The sequence below is a fragment of the Ctenocephalides felis genome, unplaced genomic scaffold, assembly GCF_003426905.1.
Source record: "Ctenocephalides felis isolate EL2017-DRISC unplaced genomic scaffold, ASM342690v1 CF-g0.4_SCAFFOLD_01886, whole genome shotgun sequence".
NCBI classification, from domain to species: Eukaryota; Metazoa; Arthropoda; class Insecta; order Siphonaptera; family Pulicidae; genus Ctenocephalides; species Ctenocephalides felis.
In genome coordinates, this window is record NW_020538040.1 from 53,985,759 (window position 1) to 54,013,515 (window position 27,757).

The 27,757-nt window shown below is 28.3% G+C and overlaps 1 protein-coding gene across 1 annotated transcript in view; it reads left to right on the forward strand.

Moving 5' to 3' along the window:
- The window catches only part of LOC113378450 (glutamate-gated chloride channel), a 145,011-nt gene that overhangs the window by 24,825 nt on the left and 92,429 nt on the right, over window positions 1–27,757 (forward strand). The window contains exons 4-6 of the mRNA XM_026618984.1: window positions 6,522–6,614; window positions 14,608–14,672; window positions 26,622–26,842. Coding sequence (XP_026474769.1) covers window positions 6,522–6,614; window positions 14,608–14,672; window positions 26,622–26,842 — 379 coding nt within the window. The remainder of the gene's footprint in view (window positions 1–6,521; window positions 6,615–14,607; window positions 14,673–26,621; window positions 26,843–27,757) is intronic.

The window sequence follows — 27,757 nt, forward strand, 5'->3', positions numbered from 1 at the left end:
CTTTTAATTAATATATTTTTCTTTTCCTCTACTTTCAAATATTGTTAAAAAATTCCTAAGTTTACTTGTTTTTGAGATATTATTGGTGGACCTCTTTACCCGTGGATCATAGATCCTTAAGCTCCGCTCTACCTTATATTTTTCTTCAACCCAATTTAATTTTTTTTTACTTTGATCCTGGTAATCATACTCATGCAAGTATCAGAAAACTTGCAGAGCGCACAATTTCTATTATAATTGTAATTTCAGGGTAAGTTATAGTAATTGCAAAAAAATCGAAAATGAAAATTTTTGCATATCTTTACGTTTCAAAGGTTTCTGAACATTTTGGCATATCCTAGAAAAAAATTATGTAGGTATGTGTGTGTCCATGTGTAATGTATGTTTGGACACAATTTTTAAAAAATGAAATAGAATGATCATTAAATATATGCACATCAAATTATCTGATATTTTATAGAGATTTTAAACATGTGTACTAAGTTTGTTACAATTTTTTTGGGTTCCGTATCAAGATTATTAATTTCTAAAGTTTACTTATACGGTTCAAATAAATTTTGCCAGATTTTTTTTTGAAAATTTCCAAAAATATACAAAATTTTATACTTTAAATATAAATTTTAAATTTCATTTTAGTTGGATTCATTCAGCAATTCTTCTTAAAATAAACATTTTCAAGTGTTTTGAGCGATAGGATCGTCCCTATATATTATATGAACGAATATTCATAATTATTAAAAATATTTAAAACAATTGTTGTTAATTATTGATCAATATTTATGGATTATTAATTTTTTTTACTCGAATATTTTATTCTAATATGGAAAGTTCTAGCAATTTGCCTTAAGGCACGATGCCATGCACCACTAGTTTATTTAATGTTGGCTGACCGTTGCCATGTGAACGATAAGATGTCCTTGCTTCTAATAGGAGTACTGCTGCAATCTCACGGGTATACGTGAGGTTAAACAAGGACTTTATCTTAAAACTTGTGCAACGTATATCCCGCTTACAAGTTGATTAGTTTAGCGTACAGTCTAAGTTCTGAATGAACTGTTGAATGTGATCTCGGCTAGAAGGACAAAGACTTTAATAAGATCAAAGTGAATCACAAAACATCCAACATAAATGCTAGGCACTGCCAGCCAGTCGATGAATATGCATTATGTAGACAGCATCAGATAGTGTTTGCCTAAGGCATCTTGCTCTAATGTTACGTTTGAACTAATAATTATCGTCAAAGGCATGTCAATTCCGTGACAAATTTTGTTTTCATTAGTTTGAACAATATGGTACTGCTTGACATCAGGCTGTCTGATACCAACCTCGGACTGCTTTACGTAAAGTAGTAGCGACATACGTTTTCATTTTAAAAAGAGCCTTTTACTGGTATCGCTGTATCAAATTAAAAATTTATTACTAAAACTTCACAATATCTTCACCAAGTTTTTCGATTCCATATACCTTGGCAACAGTAAGGTTAAATTTTACTTTATTTAACAAAAAGATATCGTTCACAGGCATTGTAGTTAGAACTATAAGATTAAATTTTAAGGGATCAGAAGTTTCAGATTTGATACCCGCCTCGGATAGCCTGATGTCAAGCAGCAGTGATATCAGTTTTCACTTGGTATTTACAAAAGAATATCAGTATTAATAAATGGTGATATTAATTTTATCACATAGGCATTGGACAATGAATATACGTGAATCTAATAACGCAATAGCCAATTCAATAAAAATCAAACTTTATGAAATGAGAATATTGACTTATGGGACCGTTTAATATCTTGGGTGTGGCACACTTCAGCAGTAGTAAATCATATTTCAAATGAATACTTACTGCTACAATCAGATGTTCTTGGCTAATGCTTCGTTAGAGTTTTCAGTAATTACTTCCACTTATTTAAATAAATCATTTAATTTTTTCATATTTAAGTTTTTCTTTTGAGAAGTTGATTTTTTTAGCTTATGTAATAAGTAAATTTAAAATATTTGCCATAGTAAAATTAATTTTCTAGATAGTTGATTCTACACATTTGAAAATTTGATTAGTAGTAATGAAAATTTTATTTAGTTGCCATCAGAGAGTTTCAATCATCCCACATTTATGTAATTGACTTATAATTATTAGTTTACTAAGAATTCTAGCATCATATATAACGCGAGTGAGCGTGTGTACTTTCTCGTATATGTGTAAATATTATATACAAATATAATTGGTTCATATTTTGTGTATCATGTTACAGAGCAACAGAGAATATCTATGTTGACTTGAATATCTAAATGTAAGAGTCGTTTCGCTATAAGGAAAGTTGCATAAACTTTTCGAAATGTATGAATAATCGACTTGATTAATAAGAATTGAAATTTAGCATCTTTTCAAATTGTGACAACAGAACTTTTAAATTTTGACGCGACCACAAACTTTAACGATTATGTTAACCACTTTTCGTAGGCCTGTAATAGTAGAGTTTGATCAAAATGTTTGTTGAGACCATGAACTCTACCTTCACACAGAGTTTTCACAAAATCATCAAAAACAATTGCAACTATTTATTACGAAGAAACGACTTGGCCTATTTTACCAAGAACTAATCAGCACGATTTCCAAATGATAGTAGAGGTGGCTTTTAAAATTTTGAAATCAGTGCAGTTGTTTGCGAAAAAAAGTCGGCCGAAGGTCAAATATTGGCTTACACACACATATACCAAAATGTATTCATATATTTTCCAATTATGCTTCAGAATGTTTTTTATGGAAACAAACTTCTTCGCGAAGTTAAAAATTTAAATTTTGAGTTATTTATTTATATGACATTTTATTATGAACGTTACATTACGTATTGTTACATCATTTTTATTGTACTTTTTCATTCCTTACGTTTCTGGACATGTTTTCATGTGAAAACTATGACTCTTTCATGCTCCATACTTTATATACCAAACCTCTGATTATAGAATACAATATATATATATATATATATATATATATATATATATATCAATTTGTATAGCTTAAATCCAGAAGTAGTATTTGAGGTCTAATAAGCAATGATTTTTTCATTGATGATAGTTTATATTTAAAAATGCATGGCTAGAACCACTGGTAATGTAAAGAAATATATGTTGTTTTCGTTATGTATTATAATAACAAAAGCTTTGAAGTTTCCATTTCTTAATGTTTGCGTTATTTGATGATGTATGCGTAATTTGGGTATACTATAATCATGTCTATTATAACAACAACTACAGGTAGTCAATCAATATATTTTTTATATTCAACACTTAGTTAGAATCAATGAACGAACATAACGAATGTTATGTCACCAAAACCTTCGATTTATTTTTGGACGCATTTTACTAAATGTAACATGATGATAATATTAATCTATTATGTAGATCTGGAGGTTAAAGCCTAAAGCTTAAAGATCTGAGGTTGATAGTATTTAAAATGATAATATATTAGCATCGAAAAGTCAGCAGTAGTCCATAAATTTTAGACAAAGAATTCAGGAAACAATAAAACTTAAAATTGGATCTGCTCGAAGTTACAAATGTTCGATGTTTCTGTCATGCTGTCTACGATCCACGGAAGGAACATAAAAGTTTAAATTGGTTCGATCCTTGTCGAAATTGTGGTCTCGAGGACTGTGAAGTTTTATTCTATGACGAAAACCAGTGCCCGCTCATCGAATCTGTAAAATATATAGCTAGGTTCTACTCCTGAATAATTCATAGCTACATGACACAAGAAAACGTAATTTCAACAAAATGTAATGTTCACTTATTTTATTACTGACTAAAGTATAAAAACGAAATATAAGCTTTATGGATGTCCATAGGTAAACCCATCTTTGTTTAATAGTGGTTTGCTTCTGAAAATATCATATGCAATATTTTGTCAAAAAATATGTGATAAATTAAGTTATTATAATACTTTCTGATTTGAGATTTTCATGCCATTAAGAATTATAAGTCATATCTACTATATCAATAATACGGGGCATGCGGCGAAGCTCGTTTTTTACAACACAATATTTGTTTAAATATTATAGAATTGAGCGCAGAGCCATAAACCTCGCATATCTTGAAAAAAAAAATAGAATTTACCAACTTCAAATTTTTATCACGATTTTAGTGAACTCACTTAAACAAGGCAAGGAGAGTGTATTTTTCTAATTTTATGATTTTTTTATATTTCATACAAAAAACTTAATTTTAGGGAGACCCCAAAAAATGTTGATAGCGGACTTTACCAAAGGCACGCTGCGCCCCTGAGCAATGATAATAATGGTTTTTATACAATTTATTACATATATTTTTTCTTTATAATTAATGTTAGAAACGCATAGATTGATAACTGTATACTCACTGAGATATCAGAGAATTTCTGAACATACTATGTAATCGTAATGATACGATTATAATAATTTGATGATAGCTGATTTGAATAAATATTATTAGTATTATTAAAAATATATTAAAAAATACAAATACTACTATTTTTATGAATGAGGCATGCAATAATTTTAGAAAGATTAAAAAACTGTCAAAATTGTTTCTGAATTGGTATTTGCATGCAACTCTTAGTTAGTAAAAAATTTACTGAAAATATATTTTAAAAATTAGATGTTGTAAATTGAAATATAGTTTTTAGCGACTTGCTGTTTTCATTTATCTAATTCTAAGGTAGAAAGTTAAATCTCAATACTTTGGTTTGCTTTTTTTCTTTTAAAATCTTACAAAACGTGTACATTCTTTAGCAATTTAACCTCTCCATTTAATATTCTCTGGTTTAAGTTTTTTTTGGAAACTGATTTAACTTTGAAGGAGTGCACTATATGCAAGATTGTTGAAACGCTCTATGTATCACGAAATATTAGTTGTGACATCCAAAAACATATGATCATACTAACGGTTTTTTGTTCACGGTGTTAGAAATAACATTTGAGATAAATCAAACTTTAAATGTAGTATAGTACTTTTCGCAATTTATATATATATATATATATACCACTAATATATTTAAACACTACTAATATATTGAAAATGCTTTATTTATTTTTTTGTGAATTCACACGAACATTTTAACTAGCGCTAATTTAAATTTACACGAACACTTTAACGATGCTGAACTTTTGCTTTTATGGCACTAATATTACAGTGAATGAAGATATTTTTCAATTAATATTCATTGATGGCGATTCCAACTACATCATCTTAACTATATTTTATTAATTATCCGATTGATCCTGTAGTATTTATAAAGTTATTATTCTTTACCAATTTTTGTTTTATTTATTTTTTTGCTCCTTGATCATATTTTTCACTATTAATAATGCATTTCTATACGTGATTCCAGAAGTCGGCCAGTTTAATGTTTTTATTTTCTAATAATTTGCAATTATGCTTGATAATATTAATATCTAATGTTGCTTTTATTTAATATTTTTATCCAAATAGTGACAATGGATAAATTATGTGACTAAGGGCTTGATCATATTATCTTTTAATAAAGCAACAGCCTAGCTTTAGCACTACAATCAGATTTTGATCATTTTTGTTTCATTTGAATTCATTTTAAGAAATAGATTTTGAGCGAAAAACTAAACAATATTATCAACGTTGAATGATATTCAACTGAACTATTCATTTTCAAAATATTCGATTTTCTTATTCTAGTAATTTTTTGACTAAAGTATAAGTTGAATCAAAATTTTTAGCATGAATCAAAATGAAGTAAAAAGATTATATTTTTTATTAAAATGGGTATTATATATGAAATATGCGATTTGGCTTGTTTGTAATAGATAAGACAGGCTGATTTTGAAGGCAAATATTTTATCACTTTTGAAGATCAAAATATAAAGATTGTAAATTTAATAACATCTTACTTATATACTTAATTTCAAATTGTTATTTCTGAATTTATTTTACTCGCATTTTTTGTTATTTTAAAAAATATATTGTTTTTACAATATTTTGCATTTTACGCAAATAAATAGTAGCAGTATTATTAAATCTGTACATTATTATTAGATGTAACTTGAAACACAATAATGTGAAGAGATTTAGTTATGCTTGTTTAGAAATTTGCATATAAACCTAAATTAATTTTGGCTGCGTTTGAATTACAATTGGCATGGGTCATTATTAATTCTGATTAATATTGATTGTTTATGTTCCAATGTACATATATAGGTGCTTATATTTCTATGAAGTTCTCAATATTTCTACACGCAAGTTGTATGTGTATAAATAATCGAGTTTCAATTATATTTTTAGGCTATAAATTATCATATAATATATGTTTTGTAAGTTATTCGGATTTTCGAAAATTCGACTATTGTCTTTTCGGTAATAAGCAATTGTCATGAGTTAATTTGAACATTAATCTGGCGGCTTTCGAATGGAATCACGTGCAATACCAAAAATCAATCCCCTAAGTACAAATTATAAATGTAGTAAGCACAGAGCAAAAAAATATTACCATTGTGTAATATTTGCGTCCTTCGCAGATGCTGATTTCTGTTGCGGCCTACAGTCCCCAGACGGCGTGCCCGGACTTAGGGAGTCGGAGGCAACCAATGTGCCGCGAACGCAGCACCGCGGTCCGTAATTCAATATATTTATATTATAAATTGATCATATGCAATTATTTTAACTTTAAATACTAGATGGAACTGGATGAGAGCTCATCATTCTTAAATACACACGTATATATTTTTTATCATTATTTATTTGATATTTAAGTAATGTGTATGGTAAGGTGACCATATTTTTTTAAGTAAAATCCGGGATGGCAATTTTTAGTTATGTTAATCCGGGACGTCGGGGGGATGGGGGGAGTGTTAGTCGTTTATGTTACAAATGCTATTTAAGAATACAATAAAAAAAACAGTTTTTTAAAACGATTTTTTTTTATCATAATTGCGGACTTTTAGTAAGAAGTTTTGATAAGTTTTATACTTCGACTATTATATGCAATACTTCTTTATCTGTGATATTATATCTTATATTTTTTTATCTATATGTTCTATTAAATTTTCTTCACAATTAAATTGATTAAAAAAAATAGCATCTGTTAGTTTGTTTCCTTGATTTTTGTTCATTTAACTAGTAATTTTCATCCGGGACATCCGGGACAAAAAATAAAAATCCGGGACGTATGGTCACCTTAGTGTATGGTACCATATAACACTTCATGAATAAGGACGATTCTAATATAAAGACATTAATATTTTAGTAAAAAATTACACTTAATAAGTCACGCTTATAGTTCAGAAATATATGATATTAATTTTAAAGTGATCCACTGACTAGACTATGCCTAATTATTTTCATATACCTATTTGAAAGTGGGCTTGATATTTAAGCTATAAGTCAACAGCTTATTATTCAAATGATGGAATTTTATCCATTACAAATAACAAAAGTTAATATTTTAATAACTTCCCGAAGGAGAGTTTATGTTTTGATAAAAAAAATCCAAATCGCTAATTTTATGTTTTCTCGACGTTTCAAGCCATTCTGAGTCGAATGAGACCAAATTTGAAAAAAGTATGTGTGTGCGTGCGTGTGTGTATGTATGTGTGAACAGAGTTTTTCCCGTAAATCGACGTTTTCTCAAAAACGGCTGGACCGATTTCAAAAATTTAAAAGCCATTCGATGTATATCGATGAGGACTATATCGTTTGTCAGTATTGCGCTACGATCGGCCGAAACGTTTTTTTGTAACTTGAAAAAAAGTGTTAAAATTTTCGTCCACATTTAAGCTCATTCTACCGAATCGATTTAAAAAAATCAAAAACTGGTAGAATGATATTGGTTGGGAATGATACTGATTAGTTTTAGGTGAAAACCTAACGAGCCGTTTTCTAGTAATTAACTATTGAAAAAAAAAATTAAGGAGCATTTTTATGAAACATTTTTTGGCTATATATATTATGCTCTTATAAAACTTATTAAAATATTACGGCCTTACGACAAGTAGTTTAATTTTAAAAATTCATCAAAGTTTGAGAAAATAAGTAGTTTTTTTACGTTTGTTAAAATTAAAATTAGACGATTCACTTGGCATATCGATAGAGTACATGGTCTTAATGAACATACTAAACCATTAAAGTCCTACGAAAACTGTTTCAATTATAAAGATTATTGATTTTTGAAAATTTGCTTTTAGAAAATAGTCCGAGTTAACGTGTTCGTTTGTTTTCAAATATGTGTAATAAATCCACTCAGAATACTTTTAATCACTCATAAATTAATTTATTTTTTATTGATTAAGTCGATTATTTACACATATCGGGAAGTTCATGTAACTTACCTCAAGGCAAAATACCAATACCGTAATTAAATTTACGTATATGGTTCAAACAAATGTCTTCGCCACATGCGGCAATATGAAATAACAGATCATCCGATTAGATTAATTCAAAACATCATTTGCTTGTGTAGACTGTGTGTCTAAAATGTCTAAATCGAATGCCCATCCGGACGTCCGCGAATGTGGTCATAAAATTGACCTATCAAAATAAAACATAACTAATAACAGAAATACAGAATTAATCATACTTTATAACAGATTAGAAATTATATGAGTGGTTTCTTTGCTTTTCTAAAAAAATGTTTTCTAAAATCTAAATATCGCACTAACAATAAGTACAAATATTGTGACATATCCAGTAGTTCGAAATTAATTTTATTATTTCTTAACTGATTGCTGAATAAAACAGAGTTAAAAAAATATCTCTTAATACTTAAAATCTTAAACTTAAATATTTTTTGAATAAAATCCGCAACACATTTGCCAAAATAATCGTAGTGATTTCAGTTTCATTCACCCAGCGACAGTTAGAGAGTGATTAGTCTATTATGAATACAACTGTTTAGCCACCGAGGAGCACTAATTACGAAAAAGCACTTAACTGAGACTCTAATACTTAAAGCCTAATAGCTCTGGTTTAGCGGTATATTCGCCATTTAACCAGAATTATAAATGAATCCATTAACGATAATGGAACAGATTTAGTTTTGTGTTTTCTTGCTTCAACTACTTACCTTATTAAACTGATATAATCTGAAATATGTTTTTTGAGAAATTCTTTAACAGGAATCTGAAAACTGTCAAATATGTTTATCAAGAACTCAGTGAAGAAATTGATTGCACAATTATTAACTTTTTAGTTGTACTACTGTTGAATTTTTTTTTTCTTATTTCATTATTTTGATCATACGAATTATTATTTAATTTGTTTTTCTACAACATTGAAACCATGCATGATGAAGGATGCATGATTGCACAATATTTTATTAGTTTTATATTAATATTTCTACTTTACTAATAATTTCTGACACATTTTATTGGTTTAATATATATTTTTTAAACTAATTTTTTTTGATATCATTAAGTTTGATATTTGATTTATTAAATATCGGAAGAGGATTGAAATCCCTCTAAATAGAGAAGTCACATAAATGCACAAAATAAAATATCTATAGTCTAGGGTGGGCACAAAGGTCAAATTTGACTTTGAGCAATTATATTGTGAAAACCAAACCAATCATATAACAACAAATAACACATATGAAACAAACAACTATCTGACTATGTTCAGTAAAACTTCTAGGTAATTTTTTTATTTTTATTTTTATTTTATTTTTCACTTGGAAACATATTGCTATCTATATTTCAAAAAAAATCGTTGTCACTGCTGCCTGACAACAGGCTGCTCGAAGTGGGTATCGAACCCGGGACCTCTGAAATAAGTCCCATCGCACTTAACCGCTTACCTACGGGCAAGCCCAGGTAATTCATTGTTGTGGAAATGTGTTTTTTTGCTATCTTCAAAGATGGCCAGGTGACAAATTTCAAAAATTTGTCATTTGGTTCTTTTCACTCCATAGGCGGGGTGAAATAGGAAGGTCAGGGGGCAGACAGATCCAATGTCTTATTTTTAATTTTAAAAGGATTTTACGAATTAATAGCTACCTTTTTCAACCAATACAAAATATAAATTTTATGAGTACATTTTTACAGATGTAAAATATATGTACTGTATTATATGATCTGGCATTTTGTCAGAAATATTTTTCAGCAGGTTTGGAGCAACTTATTGTTTTATTTATATTTTGTAAAATTGTAAATTTAATTCACTTTTTTATTTACTATTTTTTCTTGCTTAAACATTTGCCAGAGTAAAGGTTCAGGTGGTTCTTTTCACTCAACCGCCGCAAGTTTGTAATTGATCATACGAGGTCTGTTCAAAAAGTTTTCGTAATTTTCGTTTTTTCAAAAAAATATTTATTTATTCGTCTACATTAATGTGGTCCCCTTCAAAGTAGTCCCCCTCAGATATAATACACTTATGCCAGCGTTTTTTCCAATTTTCGAAGCACCCTTGATATTCACTTTTTGATATGTCCTTGAGCACTCTCAGCGATTTTCTTCAATCGAGGAAAACCGCCGTCCTTTCATGGGTCTCTTCAACTTTGGGAATAGGAAAAAGTCACACGGAGCCATATCTGGTGAATTTTTGCACTTTGCAACACTTTATTTCATTTTTTACGCAAAATTTAATACAAATTCTTTGACTTTTCAATTCTTCCATTGTAAAAATCGCCGAGCTCAGAAAAACACGTCGAACCTTAGCGACTACCACAGACAAAGTAAACAGTGAATATAGCTGAAAATTTCATCATACTTTAGGGGCATGTATATCAACACAATAAAAAAAAAATTTTGACAATCAGACACTCCAGACCCGCGAAATTTAATTATTAGTAATTCCGGGTACTTTTTGAACACACCTCGTACAGTAGTAAACATACATAATTTTTTTTAACTTTGAGCACATCTTTAAGGCTTCTTGATTCTTCATTTCAAAACACTTATAGTATTACAAATGTATACACTTATGTTCTTTCTAATGATAAACAATTCTTATTTATAATTCCGATATTGAAAACAATCATTGAATGCAATCAATTTCAATGAGATCTTTTTTAGCACTATCTAAAATCATTTTCAATGCAATTCCAGGAATTGTGATTTAATATTCGTCAAGCTGTCAACTGTTAGGAAAGACTAGCAATTACTTATATTGATTTATTATCGATTCGTACGATATTGTACATGGCATTTAAAGTTGAAAGTATCATAATTATTGTACAGAAGTCATTACAATAGCAAGGTTTCATTCTTATCTCATGAATAATTTCTGCGATGTGAAAAGTTGAACTTGCAACCTGTTTCAAACTTTCTACGGCTATTACCTTTTAATAATAGAAGCTTTTGATTGTTGTGTTTTCGGTCGGAATGCACAATGAATGGCAGATCGACTGAATATTTTACCCTCGATAATGGTTGTATTTCCGTTCTCTCGAATAAATATTCATTGCAATAAAACAGTTCATGGAAGTGTTATTGCAAATAGTTACTTCTGAATATTAATAAATAAGTGAAGTGAGGTCGGAATGTTTTTTGCCGAGCGCTTTTTTGATACATTTATTTTTCAATTGTTTTTTATGCATTTATTGACTATCCTTCATATATTCACTATCCTTCTTCAATTAATTATAAATTACAATATTTATTACGATACTACCGTGCCAAAAATATCTACGAATTATTTAGAAAATACAATTTAACGAATTAGAAGAATGAGTTGATTTGTTAAAAAAATTAAATTTAATTTAATAGTTTAAATATATAAAACATAGTATGGGGGACTGAGTACAGTAGTGACGGTAGTGGTAGCAGCTAAACTATACTGATTTTGAGATAGGGTCCAAAGGACTTGAACAAGTTCCATTTGCTTTCAGTCAGTAAGTTTTACAGTTTTTGCTTAGATAATTTAGCTCAGTCATAGTGATGATTTGTTTACGAAATTGTGCGTTGGGATAATGTATTTTTTGTTTTATTTTGGTGAAGATTAAACTGATAAAAAAATCTAACTTAAGACAAATATATGAAAAAGAATTGAAGGAAAAACTTATAATAAAAAGAAAAAATATTTTACGAAGAATTTTTGTTAACTTTGTTCTAAAAAAATATGTTTTGTTATATATTGTTAGAATTATTTTATTCAAAAGCTTTGTTTAAATGTTTATATTATTATTATTAACGACAATAAAAAACGTTATAATCTATTTTGGCATTCATACCTAATTTTTATGCCTCATCGAAAAAAGGGCGAGTGTCACAATTAGCCACACCCCCCGGGGACGGTTGGGACACTCGCCCTTTTTTATGATTTGATTTTATAATTTTAGAATTTCCATGTTGACAAATCTTTAAATTACTATTTAATTTGCTTTTCTCCCAGCTATATGATAAATTAACAAAATTATGGCTGATAAAAAAAAAACAGGCACAACCGTACCCAGTCTTCCCTATTTTTTATTATTAATATTATTATGAATATGAAGCTATTAGCTATTTAATATTGAATTTACATTTGTATTAGAATTAATTCAATATGTGTACAGTAATTTCCAAATGACGAAATTCCAACTTTAACATATCACGAAGAAGGGTTGTGTTGTTTTCTAAAATTAACTAAATTTGTTCTAAATGTTAATAAATAGATAAATATATATATATATATATACTATATTAATATATTACAAATTAATTATATTAAATAAGTTTAAGTAATTAATCCAAGAAGGTAAAATAATACGTCGAATTTTTTTCCTTTATTTGCTATGGGTTTTATTCTAAATAAAACTTATAGTATACCATTACCCATTTTTATTTTTGCGTCGGAGATTGTCTGTTTTATAAAATAATTATTTTGGTTTTACCTAATGTTTTGTGATTATGGTAAATACATTCCAATAAAAGCAGCAGCCGGAGAGTTGCGAAAACAAATTGTTCGTTATATTAGAAAAGCTTGAACTTTCTCTGCACGCGCCAAACTCATTACCAACAAACATAGAATGACCATACCAAAATAGAGTTTGAGTCATACGGAAATAGAAAATCCATATAAAATTCTGCCCGTTTTTTTGTATAGTTTTTAATAGTACTAAATTTGGAAAATAATATACAATACACCACTTCGAACAAGTCGGTACTTTAGTGTACTTCTTTTTCGGTCTATATCAACATTTTATATTAGTTGTTGCTTGCAGTGCTCATCTGTTAACAGACTTTAATCTCGATGGGTCAGAGTGGTATTTACGGAATTATATTCTACTGCATCACATATATTCCATAGGTGGATGTATGGTACATGTGTGGTGGATTAGATTGACAGTTGGTCATACTACAAAACTGTAAATATTGCATAAATCCAATACATATCTCGGTATACACGTTTTACTCTTGACTGCTCTGTTACTTCAACAGTCTGTCAGTGTAAAAAACTTGGACTGCGCAACGAGTTAATAGGGTTCACAAATTAGATTATAAATGCATTCGTTATGGAAATGCGTCTAAGTTGCCGGACGACGCGGCAAAACCATGTGTACGGATTCATATTTTTATTTATATTAATTGAAAATTAGAGTCGGGGAGTTTTTGCACGACTGATACACTGGAAAATGTTATCTCATGTTGCGCGTATGAAGTTTTTTTTTATTTCATTTTTAATAATAATCAGATTTTAATTACCTTCTATGAGTTATTTTGATTTACATTAATTGAATATATAATTATAGATAGTAGTTACGCCAATGGGTAATTACTATTAGATACAATTTATTGAATCTTGACAATATAGTCTTGATAATTCTGGTGTAAGAAGCAGCGGAGCAACGAGTGAATTCGGGTGATTTTCTTATTTGTGATGATGATTAGTGGATGTTGTTTTTATAAAATCTTCAATATATAGCACATTCAGATTGTCATGCAGTTTTATTACTCACGTACCAGGGTGCACCTGTCATCATTCTGAGTAATCTACATTAGATTGCTAGATGACCAGATATGAATTATTATCGTTTCATAAACCAAAATTTTGAGCTAATAGAGCTTCCTAACTCTGGTTTTGATAGTTTTGATTATTATTGTGATGTGATGCTTCCATGTTAGTCTGCGGTCTAGATGCATATCTAGGTCTAAGCTAGAAAAGTTTCTTACAGTTATTGGTATTTTTCAAACAAACAAACAAACAGAAATACAGTTCAATAATTTTGCACAAAGGTGCTACGCATAGGGGCGATATACGTATTAATTATTCTATAATATTGTCCTCACCAATGTGTAATAACTGAAATGAGATTATGACGTTATAAATATATGAGCAAAGCATTTGAATTAGTAAGTGGTATGTAAAAAATTCAATCAAAATTAAAATTAAAAACATTTTATTAGAATATGCTTTAAACCTAAAACCCAAATTATATTTATTGAAATTAAATCAAATTTTAAATAAAGATAGTATTTTTTAAATAAAACTTTTAATAAAAATTAGTATGACTACTAAGTCAAGTTCTATGTGTATGTGGTTGGTTGAATACTAAATATATTATCTTATTTTTATGAAAGAATCTAATGTAAATTGCGTATCTCTTATTGTATAAAACTATATAATAATTTAATTCCAAGTTCTGTATGTTTAAATTCACAATTTTACTTAATTTAATTATCTTTGCAGGCACTCTCACAGTCAATGTCAGCGTGTTATTGTTGAGTCTAGCTTCGCCAGACGAGTCAAGTTTGGTGAGTATATATTTGTTATTAAACACTAATTGGCATATTTTATAAAGGTAGATATACATAACATTTAGATAAGCAATCAAATTCTTAAATCAGTAATAAGAGCTATACATGTTCTATATTGCTGTGATATATATATCTTTAACCTACAACTTGTAGGTGTTTCTAGAATGCTACACACTGATTATACCCTACCTGTTCAGATATTTTTATTAAGTTTTTGATTCAATGCTGATGAGGTATATTATTGCTAACGAAGGGCAGGTCTGTAACTGAACTTTGAGGGTCCGTCATTTTTGACGGAATTTTGACAAAATTTTTCCAAAAGTGTTCGAAAGATATTGGTTGGGAATTTTTATGATTTTTTTTTGACGGTAGATATGATAATTTTATAGATCATACTAAAATATTACGGTCCTATGACAAGTTGTTTAATTTTAAAAGTTCTTCAAAGATTCGGTAGAGGAATAGTAACAGCAACTATACATCTTTATTTTGTAGAAATATATTCCGAGTATCTCAAGATCAACCTTAAAAAACTGTTACAACCAGTACCTAACTTCTTTATTTATTTACTTCAAACCTTATTGTTTAGTAATGCCCATCCTGATTTTTTCTACACTTCGTAAATTTACAAATCGTGCATCGTATTAAATATTTCTTTACAACGTAAATCCGAGCATTATCAATGCATTTGCTTTGAGCCGCGTAGCCGATCCATTAAAATATACATGGGGACTCGAAACCAAAACCCTTCTAATCCCAGATTGACCGTATCTTGCTGTATCGCGAATAACAGACGACCCCCATATTAAACAATACACGGAGATGAACAAATATTACATAGCATGATATATTTGGATTCATTTGTGACGATGTATATATACACTGAACATGCGGGCTTCTTGCGAATTGAATTTGCTCACAACTAATACGGTTATACCACAAACTGTGGTATAACCGACATCGTATATGGAATAATCTTAGTTGCAGCTTCCGCGAGCCGGTACATGGATTCATATAACATATATTGGGTTCTGTATTAGTAAACGTTTTTGTGGTTTATTAACCCTACATTGTTGTCTTTTGATCCATCCATCCGTTTTGGATGACCTATTTAGATCAAGGTGGTGTGATTTAAACAAGTTTATTGATAGTCGCAAGCAAAACTTCGTCTTTATATAAACATAACTGGCTAATTAATGGATGGCTTTCAGCGTAAATCAGGTTATTCAATGATATGCTATTAAGGGGGTTGTTCTTTTTTCGTTACAAAAAATGCAAGGTATTCGTTTTTGTTGTTTCTCGAAATGTATTTATCATAGAGACATGCGGTTTTTTTTAAACAAAAATTACAAAATCATAGAATATTACGTGATTTTCTTCTTTTTTTTTGCGCCGTCATTTTTTAACCAGGGGGCGCCAAAGTCGGTCTTGCAAAATCGATCTCTTTTGCGGTGCCACAGATAAATCCGTTGCGCATCGCCCGAAACAAAAAAAAAGAAATTACGTTGAAGAAGAAGTTTGAATCCAGTCCCCCTACCAAAATGAAAGAAAAAAAGCAAGAAGGAAAAAAATGGCAGCTATTTAAAAAAAAAGTGTCAAAAAGGCCTTTTTTTGGGGCGAGAACCTTCGCAAAATTTTTTTGCGTAATGTTATCAAGTTGTTTGAGGTAGGGGGACTCGGTATTGCAGTGGTGAACAAATGAAAATGACTTGTAGTTTTTGTTTAATTTGTGGCACCGCATTGAAAAAAGTCAATTTGAGAAAAACGTATTTAAAGTTTTTAATATAATGTACTGAATACACCATTTAATTTAATGTACTAAATACACCATGGTGTTCAAAGATGCTGACACATTAAAAAGGTCATGTGCATGAGGTATTATAATGAAAAAGAGAGCAGCTGGCATACAATAGCTCGCGGAGCGATAAAAAAACGCTTTCAGAGGATCATACATATAGAGATATATATATCTATAACTTCGTCAAAAAAATAGATATTGAGATGATTTTTTTTTTAAATGATTCTAAGGTTTTTATCTTTCATAATATCAAAAAATCTTAAAACCGAATCATAGAAAAATAAAAAAAGAACAACCCCCTTAACGCTTTCGGTACAGATGTCGTCTCTGGACGGCATTCACATGACGTGCTGTGTGTACGAATGTCGTTCCTGGACGACTTAAGGTCAAGCCGAAACGAGGTGATAGTATTGACCTTAACTGTCCTAAAAAAAAATGAAAAAAAATCTCACCACAAAATTATGAGCATTAAAGTGGAACTCAGAGCTGTGGTAAAATTATAACCGTTTTTTGCTTATTGTGGTTAACTTTTATTAATTTTGTTACATTTAAACTTTGAAACCGTAAGCATATATAACATTTCTAAGACGACAATCGAAAAGAATAACACAATAGCCCCAAAATTTTAAGAATTAAGACTTTTTGTCGAACTATGAATTTAAAGTTTTTGAAATCAGTCGACTTTGAAAGGGCCTTCTTAAAAAAATTCACCAAAATGTGTTAACATGTTTTATCAAAAGTTGACGCATTTGATCGGTATTGTAACATGGTAAAAAACTTGATAATTTGACAAAAAATATGAAAACATGAAATGATAAATATATTTTACAGACAGTTACATGAAACCAGAAATTGTTATGTGAATATTGCGTTATTGCAGGTATATTAATCAGTTTTATCACAGTTCGACACACACATGTATATATATATATATATATATATATATATATATATATATATATATATATATATATATATATATTATGGGTCTTAAAATCCACGAACCATAACATAATCCCTCGTGACTTGGTATATTTAGGACACAAATTTATATTTCTATGATATGTTTAGGCTGGGTTTGTAAAAGGGTTTATCAAAGGGTTGATTATTATATACATGTTGCGATAAATTATTTTGATACGAATGAATAATCAAGTTCGTCTCAACCTTCTGAATAATTTATTTATGTTTTATAGGTCGTATTCTAAATTTTATTCTACTATTATTACATAGTAATTAAAATAAATATTCATTTGTAAGGTAATTTAAGTATGAAAATTAAACAACGTTTGAGAAAATAAAATGCGCGCCATGCATAAGAGTGTAGAGATTGGGCTGAGTTCATATAGGAGGAGTAAATATCATACTGATTTTTCTGGGTCCAAATCTTGTCGACGTTTTATTTTTGTAATATTACTTTGCATAAATATTAAAGAAATCACTTATTTTAATAATTACCATTAAAGAGTGTTTCAGATAAATTCGTTTGTTTATAATTATTATTTTGTTATACAAGTGAATATACACTTGTAGTGTATAGATACGCAAAGATCCAATTTGACTTTGAGCAATTATATTGTGAAAACCAAACCAAATACATCACAACAAATACCACATATAGAACAAACAACTATCTGACTATGTTCAGTAAAATCCTAGCTAATTCATAAATGTCGAAATGTGTTTTTTTTACTGATTTCAAAAATTTATTATCTGGTTATTTATACTTCATAGGAGGTAAAATGGGACGGCCAGGGGGTAAACAGATTTAGTGTCTTATTTTTAATTTTAAAGGAATTTCAAGAAAAAATATTTAACCGATGCGTAATAATAAATTTATAGGTACATTTTTTTTTCAAAAATTGCATCGTATATAAACTGGATCTGGTATTTTGTCAGAAATATTCATCAGCAGAGTTATTAGAATAACTAATGATTTAACTTATTACTTTTTTGTAAATTTTTTTTTCAACTTAATTTACTTTTTTATGTACTATTTTTGTTGTCAGGGTAAAGGTTCAGTTGTACTTTTATATCCCACCCACGTGTAAGCTTTTATAGAGGTTATATAAAAAACTGTTGAATCTAACTTTAAATTAACAAAACATCTTATAAAACCATTAAGTTATTATGTATACATTAAAATTATATTAAGGTCTTGTAAACTAAACAACAGTGCTCATAACCAAAAAATTAACGAAAGAAAATGGTTTTGTTATGGGTTTTCAAACATTGTTTTTTTATCTCCCGATAGCAAGGTCGTAAAAATCAAGGAATGGCTGGTTAAACATCTTTTTCCTTCTACTTTCAAATATTGTTGTTAAAAATTTTCTACCTGCCCTTTAAACCTCGCTCTAGCCTATATGCTGTTGAATAATACTTATTATAATTTGTTAAATCGTGTATTTCAATTTGGTATAGTGCAGTCAAACTAATTTCGTGAAAATTGTTTTCCTATTTTCCTCCAAACGTTGAGAGATGTGTACACAACGGTCATGAATAATATATTTTGCAATGAAAACGTGGTTGCATAGCGCTCAGCCAATCCTCCGAGCTCCGACGGATAGAGATGACTTGTATCGGACAGTTAGCCATGCAATATTGTTGATTGCACACATTTATAAAGAGAATCGAATAATCAAATTTGGCTAGTTTTGTTTAATTTTATTTGGTATTTAATAAACAGTATCATTACGCTTAATACGGGGAAAGTAGAACGCAAAGCTAAATAGCGCTAAACGGCGCTTAACATGTGAATAATGAAATTAGGGTAAGATGGATTATAAATTGGCTTGGAAAAAATTTAGAATATTTATCAACGTTGCATATATTTTAATAAAAATACAATCAAATATTTATTTCACACACAAATAAAAATAATATAAACGAAAATACTTATGTATCATAACATTTACGACTCTAAGTCGGAACATTTAGTCTATTATGCCAAAAGGCATATAATATATTTTACGATTTTCTCTGTCGATTTTTTGATTCCGATTTTAACTTGATGTTTTCAAGAAGTTATTGATAAGTGATAATAACACCTCTTGCTTTTGAACGCATGATATTTTTTAACAAATTAATTCATATTTTTAGTCATAGTTTTTAGCGACCATCATTGAAAGTTCCTTTTGTTCTTCTTCGAAATGATTACTATCAATATTTTTACTTTATTCTTGTTTAGAATTAGTTAATTGGTATAGGTCATTATTAGACTAGCTGCTGATTCTTCGATATCTTTTACTCTAATATCTATTGATTTTTCTGAAATCTTTATATCAACCTTGATTTTACTCATATTTTGGAACAACTTTGATCAGAAATGAAAGAGCGCTACACGCTTAAATAAAGCATTATTTCTATTCGATCTAACTATTAAATTCAATAATAACAAATAGAGTTATTAGTAATTAAATAACTTTAATTCACATCTAATTTAATTTTAATGATTTGATGGTTTCAATGTTTAACTGCAATCCATAATAATGCAAAGTTATTTAGTTCACATATATTTTTTTTATTATACATACTATATTTTTCGTATTAAATAGTCTTTACTACAGCTTATGTTGCGAATATACCTGGAAACTAATAAAAAATGCAAAGTTTATATCTTTATATGTATATATATATATATATATATATATATATATATGTATGAATGTATATGAAATATTTAAACTACATATGGTACATCAAGTAGAGTCGCATTTAAAAAAACATGATTTACTTTTTAGTTTTATTTACGTCTCTAAATGCTTTCATCTTTCATTTCGGTAAGTTTAGTTAAAATAGTTGAAGTGAATATTATATCTAACTGATTGAGGTATGTTGTATTTTTCAGTTAAAATTAAAATATGTGACAACAATTTTTTATAGTTTTTTAGCTCATTGCCTTTCGCTATTTATACAGTACATACTTGATATATTATGTTGTATGGTCAACAGAGCTAATATTCCAGCTTTTAAAACATGCATTTTACTAGTTCAATAATTCAATTTTTCATAGTTTAATTAAAAGTTCTAACATTTATCAATTATCAATTATTTATGCTCTCATTTACATTCTATGTACTTTTCCTAAAACACTTTTTCCTTTTTTGTTCTAATTTAGTTTTTCATTCAATATAAATATGTATATACTTATTAATAACGCTATGCTTTTAACTAATATGTAAATTTATTTAATAATTTTTATTTATGGATTTAGTCATTATTTTCTCATATCATGCATAAAATATTGTAGGCAGAATTTGAATGAATACATTATTTTCATCATATGTCATTCAACTGAATGTAATGATCCAAACCAAATATACCTATATAACAATATTTTTGCATAACCAACTTCTGGTGAAATTGCATGTTGAAATTGTGCCAATTTACATTTTTTTCGCAAGTATCTTCGTTCTGTTTACATTCAGTGAATATATGCAAAGACTTTCTTGTCGAAAATGCTCTTGCATACTAGAAAATTGAATATTTAGTTAAAAAGAAGATTGCTTTTTAAAAAAATATATTGAAATTTTTCATCACTTTTAGAATTCGTAAAATTTACTTTCTGTAATTTTTTTGTCAGACTCCAATTAATTTAGTTACTTATTATTCGCACTTGACGATGTAGTGCTAATAGTGGTGAGTTATAGTTAATATAAAAAAATTAAATAAACGAAAATAATTTTTTTATATATCTTTACGTTCCAAAGGTTTTTATGGTTATTTTGACATACAAAAACATAACATAGAAAAATGGATGTATGTGTATGTATGGGACATGTTGATTAGTATTTGGCTAAAGGCAGGTCCAGCCGTTTCGAAGATACAGGGCACAAAAATGGTAATTCAGTTTTTGAGATAATGGACCGACTGAAAAATTCAAAATATAAAAAACTTTAACTAGTGGTGCATGGCATAGTGCTTTAAGGCAAACTTCCCGTATCGTAATTAAGCGTTTTTAAAAGCTCTTGTCAAAAAAGAAAAAAAAAAAAAAAATGAGAAATCTTATTTTTTTTAAACATTTTGTCAATTTTGCAAACATTTGAAAAATTTTAATATTGAATTTTTTTAAAAAAATGCTTCTATTGAAAATACTTATATTTTAATCTATAATATAAACATCAATCGCAAAATATGTTGGTAAGCGCATAACTCAACAACGCCTAGACCAATTTGGCGAATTCTTTTTTTAAAATGTTTGCTGAAGTCCAAGGATGGTTTTTACGGCGAGAAAATATCGAATAATTGCCGGGAAAACCCTAAAAACAGCCCTTTTCTTTTTTACATACAAACTTTTTCACATAGTATTTTCATATTTTTGCCATCGGGTCTGGAATATTTTCTCAAGTCCATGGAGGGCTTTGGGTCTGATTTTTTTTACTGTGCTCCAATTTGTATGAAATTGTAAAATTAGTTTATCTTACTCTCAAATTCAAAAGTGAAAATAATTTAGACTCATTTGACATTTCCCCGGGGGATGACATGCCTCTTAGAGGTGTAATTTATTTTTTTCAAAAAACGTCGGATATCGATAAAAGAACTAATTATAAGAAAAAAATGTTTTATAATGTTTTTCAAAAAAGCAAATACTCATCATTTTATTTAAAGCAGTTGTACATTTAAGATCCATATGGGTTGATAAAAACATAATAATTTTTAACTAATTGGTAAATATCATTAAAAAAAATTTGAACTTTTGAATTGTAAACTTAAGTACAGGACAACGCCTGCCGGGTCATCTAGTATACAATAAAAAATTCTTATATTATAACATTTTGTTAATTTTGAAAACATTTGTAAAATTTAAATTTTAAAATAAAATTAAAAAATTCTTTCTTCTTTTGAAAATACTTATAATTTTTGAAAACTATTTTTTTTCAACTTGGATTTTTTTGAAATTTCTTGAAGGCATTTGAGTCCCATTCATTTCGGTTGATCCAGGCTGTCAAAAATATTTGATTTTTGACCGCTAACTGGAATATTTCTATACTAATTTTTTGGACCTCCGAAAAAATTGTATTTTCTCTACTATACAGTTTTTCTTTTCGAGTGACTTTCTTCATTCTCTCTCTCCAATCTTGCTTCTAACTTTTAATGCTATTTAACTCCTATATTCATTTACTTCTTCATTCTTATTTTTAACTACTACTCATGTTATATATATATATATATATATATATATATATATATATATATACTATTTTAATTCTGCAATTTTTAATTCAACAATGCAAATTTTTATGCCGATGCTAGGACTCGAACCCAGTGCTACTGACTGAGCTATGTCCGCCACTATTTATACTTTATAAATTATATGAATATTTTTGTATTATTTCAAAAGCAAATAGATATTTTTTTAATAATTCTAAGCGAACACGTCCAAAAGTATACAAAATAATTCGTATTTAGAAAAGTCTCAAATACTTATAAATATCAAATCCGGCTTTGGACCTGTGAGTGACATGTGTCTAGTGGGGTCAATAAGCTACGCGATTGATACGACGAAACCCTAGATTTCGTGTGACAGATTGTAAATGGGTTTTATGTGATATATAAAGTAGGCCAGATAGCATATGCATACGTCTTATTATGACCTCATAACACTTTTTAGGGGCAGATGTCGATGCTGATATTATCAGTATATAAAATCATAACTCATAGAGCAAATGTTTTACGCATACCTCACAAAAATGAACGGGGGAATGAGATTTGTGGGATAATTTATATGGTAATATGTATTTCTTAAGCATGAAAAAACTTTTCTTCTACAAGTTACAAAGTAATAACTGTTTATAATTATTATTCTCATAATTATATTAAAGGACATATGATCAACAGAGAATATTTTATGCAATTTCTTTTAAACCAACTTTATTTAATAGTAGGATATACTGTGTACGGTTGTGCACCTTTTTTTCTGATCAGTAGTAATTTTGTTAATTTACTAGTGAGCTGGGTGAAAAGTAAATTAAATGGTAAATTGAACATTTGTTTTCCGTCCACACTCCCAAGAACGGCTGTGACCGATAAAAACAGATTAATTAACAATATATATAAAAACCAAAATAACTTTTATTGACAGAAACGATTTTATTGACAGAAATATGTAACGCAATACAAGATAATCCTTTAACCAAATCTTATGAATATCATAAAACAATTTTATAAAAACATATTTTTTTAAATAAAGTTAAAAAGAATTCTTTGTAAAACCTTGTTTTTTCTTATGCTAGTTAATTGCTTTTATCTATTTAATCTTTACCCGAGAAGGTCAAGAATACATTTCACAATCGTATTCACAAAATTTGTCACAACCGTACCCAACACACACTTTTGGAGACAAATCTTAGTTGTGTACGAGCTAAATTATCTATGCTAAAGCTAAATGCTGGTAATTAACTGCTAATGTTCAACTTATAGCAAAATAACAAACTTTGGACTTATGTTAATACATATAGGCGACTGAAAGCAATAATGAAAACTTGTTCGAACAAACATACTTAATCTTTCTCTCATGGATCATTTCTCAAAATCAGTATAGTTTAGCTGTTGTGATGACTGTCACTACAGTACCCTGCACAACCGTACCCAGTCACCCCTATTCCAAGTTAAAATGGTGATTCTAATAATCTAAATCTAATAAATAAATTTATAAACTAATTAAAATAATCTCGATCGAGTAAATTACATAAATAATAAAAATGTACCCGGAACGCATAAAATATATTTCATTTTATAATTTGTGTTCACTGAATTGGAACATAATAATTTAAAATGTAGCTAGTATAATATTTTAATTATTCATTAAATACTTTATATTTAAATTGCATATTCTTTACTATGAGAGCAATGTTACAATTATTCAAAGGTATTTCGCCTTTGAATGATTACTCAAACGTTTTCATAATATTGCCCGGAGCTAAATGTGTTAAATGTCTAATTGGAATATTTTATTTAATTGAAAGCTTTTGATCTTTTTTATTATTTTACGACCTCTATAATTCATTTCTTTAAACTAGAACGAATTTTATTATAATTATTAAAAAATTCAGATAAAATCGAAATATTTATAAATGTAGTAGAAAAGTTTATTTAACAGAACGTAAAACTGAACATTATCACATTATTTAATGTTTTTGTGAAGCATTAGTGCTACCAAATTTGAAAAAAAAACTGATAAAAACGCTTGGTTTCTTCATTTTAATTGTATTTGTTTATTATTGTGATAATGATCTTAATTAAAGACAAAGTTTGAAACAATATTACCTGAACGTGTTCGATCAAATATTCTTCTTATTAAATATTTGCATCTTACCCGTAGATCCTTTAATGTAAGATAGTTTTTTGTATTACAAACATAGACGAATTTCTATATTAACTAAAATATTCAATGAAATTCTTATTAAGGATTTTTATCAAATCCATAATGGAAATATCTATAGTTCTGATTATTTAGCTTGGAATTCTCATCTAAAATTATTACTGACATGTGTAATCGACTAAAGCATCACTTATCTTCCATGAGCTACTTACTGTTAGCACGTCAGCAACCCTTATATATATATATATATATATATATATATATATATATATATATATTATGTAGCTGTGTAAGCTTATGTGAAATCAAAAGCAAATCACGTTGGACTCTATATATTTGTCAAGAATCACTATAAATTTTACCAGGAATCAATATTATTGTTTGATATTAAATTGTAGTATTTAATTTAATTAAAACAATTTATAATGATTCCATAAAGTTTTAAGGTACTTCATGAAGTGCATCTTTTTTTTGAATAGCAAAGAATTGAAATGATTTTACATAAACGTTATATTTCTTCGTGGGTTATATAATATTCACGTAAGAATATAAGAAAACGATGTCGTGCTATATTTGGATCTCATAATATACACAATATAATCAAATTATCTGAAGACATTAATGTCTCTGACATATTTTTTTTTGTTTAAAGCAACAACTGCAAAATGCTTTGTTACTACTTTAAAATCACAACCAAATTCTGCAAAATTGATGAAAATTAATGTAGTTATTCAAATAGCTACACATTTAGTTATGCACAATTTATTATGAAAAAAATATTATTTTTTAATGCATTCTGTTGTATTAAGACAGATTATTACATTATTTGTCATCTAAGGCTTGTAGAATTATAGTTTATTATTATTCTGTCCAAGATTAATAAATTTTTATTATGCAAATGTCGGCGCATACTTTATTAAAATTGGAGATGAGAATTTATGTGGGTTTAAGTTGAAATTCAATTTTTCGCAATTATGACTTTTTAATATATTGACTTCTTTAATATTGCTTTATTAAAGAGAATATTGATTTAAAACCGACTTTGTACAGCGACCGTGAACAGTTTTTTAAATTAAAGGGGTTTTCTAGCTTAGAAATTTTATGAAATCGAGTTTTGTTTTTTGATATTTTCAAAGTTTAGCTATTCAAGGATATGTGTGCAATATGATTTTATAAGATTTAAATAATTTTTGGAGATATAGCTGTTAGACCACTATAATCCTCTTGTGTTTTCTTCCTCCGCGAAGAACTGTCGATGCAATGTAGACTTTTTCCTGTAGATAGCCACCATTTTTTTCACTTCTGCTCGATTTACTTGAAATTTTGACAGACTCTTTTTATATTGACGTCTCATCACTATGAACTAAGCTCATCCCCAAATTCTTAACTTTTTTAAAAAAACTTCAGAAAAATAAAAAAAAGTTGTAATTTTTTTTCAGACAGTAGCTATTTCCTAAAAAAATGTTCAACTTGCCCGTAGTTCATACGAATGCCATATTAATTCTATATTAATAATATTTCTAATCTAAATGAGGTATATGGTCTAGTGCCCACTTATCATCTGCTAGAAATAAAACTTTTCTACTGTTTAAATTCTCATTTTTTTGTATTATTAAAACAATGATTAATAATGTATAAAAAAAGATAGTAAATATATTGCTTACCTTTTTACAGCATTTTAAAAATTATATAAAATTCATGCCTTTACACTAAATAACCCCCTTATTATGACTACTTTAAAATATTATGATATACCTTTGTTTAGTCAGTTGTGACATGTTGTACTGAACCATAAAAATTAAAGTGGTACTATTTAATTTAATTCCAGAAATACGAAGTAGAATTTCTCCTGCAGCAGCAATGGTTCGATCCGCGGTTGCGATACTCGAACCAAAGTCAATACGAGTACCTGAACGCGATTCACCACCACGAAGACATTTGGCTGCCGGACACCTATTTCATCATGCACGGAGACTTCAAAGATCCTATCATACCCATGCACTTCGCGCTACGCATCTACAGGAACGGGACCATCAATTACCTCATGAGGTAATGGACGTCTGTGTCATTAGCAGATTAATCATATATATATATATATATATATATATATATATATATATATATATATATTGATTATCGTATATATATATCGTATATATATACTTTAATTTGATGTTGATATTATATATTTTGAACAATAAAAATAGTATAAAATACATACGTTTCAACAATGGTAGTATAAAAACATCCTAGTCTTCATTTAGTGGAATATTAATTTGGCATCCTTAATTAATGAAACACTATGGCAACATGGCATTACGATGTGCACTATTGTAAAATCTATATATTTTCGTACACGAATAAACATGTATAATATTTATTAACTTATCGAGAATGTGTACTGACTGTTATGAGTTTTGGATAGATTTTTTTTTATTATCTCTTTTATTTACAACTGTCCAGTAAAAGACATTCAATAAATTTTATGTATTTACAATAGTCGGCTGAAAAGGGACATTGTTGGAAAGGGCATGTTGGAAAAAACAACTTAGTAGTAGTTTTGGATAGATGTCCACCGCAAATATCTCAATATCTGTTAGCACTGTTGTTCATTTACGAGATCTCAATGTAATTTTTAAAGATACATTATTTATTTATTTTATTTATTTATTAATTTATTTGTTTTATAAGATATATCGATAAATTTAAGTTAGATTTAACAGTTGTTTTATATAACCTTTATAAAAGCTTACACGTGGGTGGGGTACTTGACCTTTACTTTGGCAAAGGTGTAAACAATAAAAAATAGTAAATAAAAAATGAAATTAAGTTAAAAAAGCAACTCTCACAGAAATAAATAATGAGTTATTCCAACTCTGCTGATAAATATTTTTGACGAAATACCAGATCAAGGTTATACGAGTATATAGTGTTATCTCAGTAAAAAATGTACTCATAAAAGTT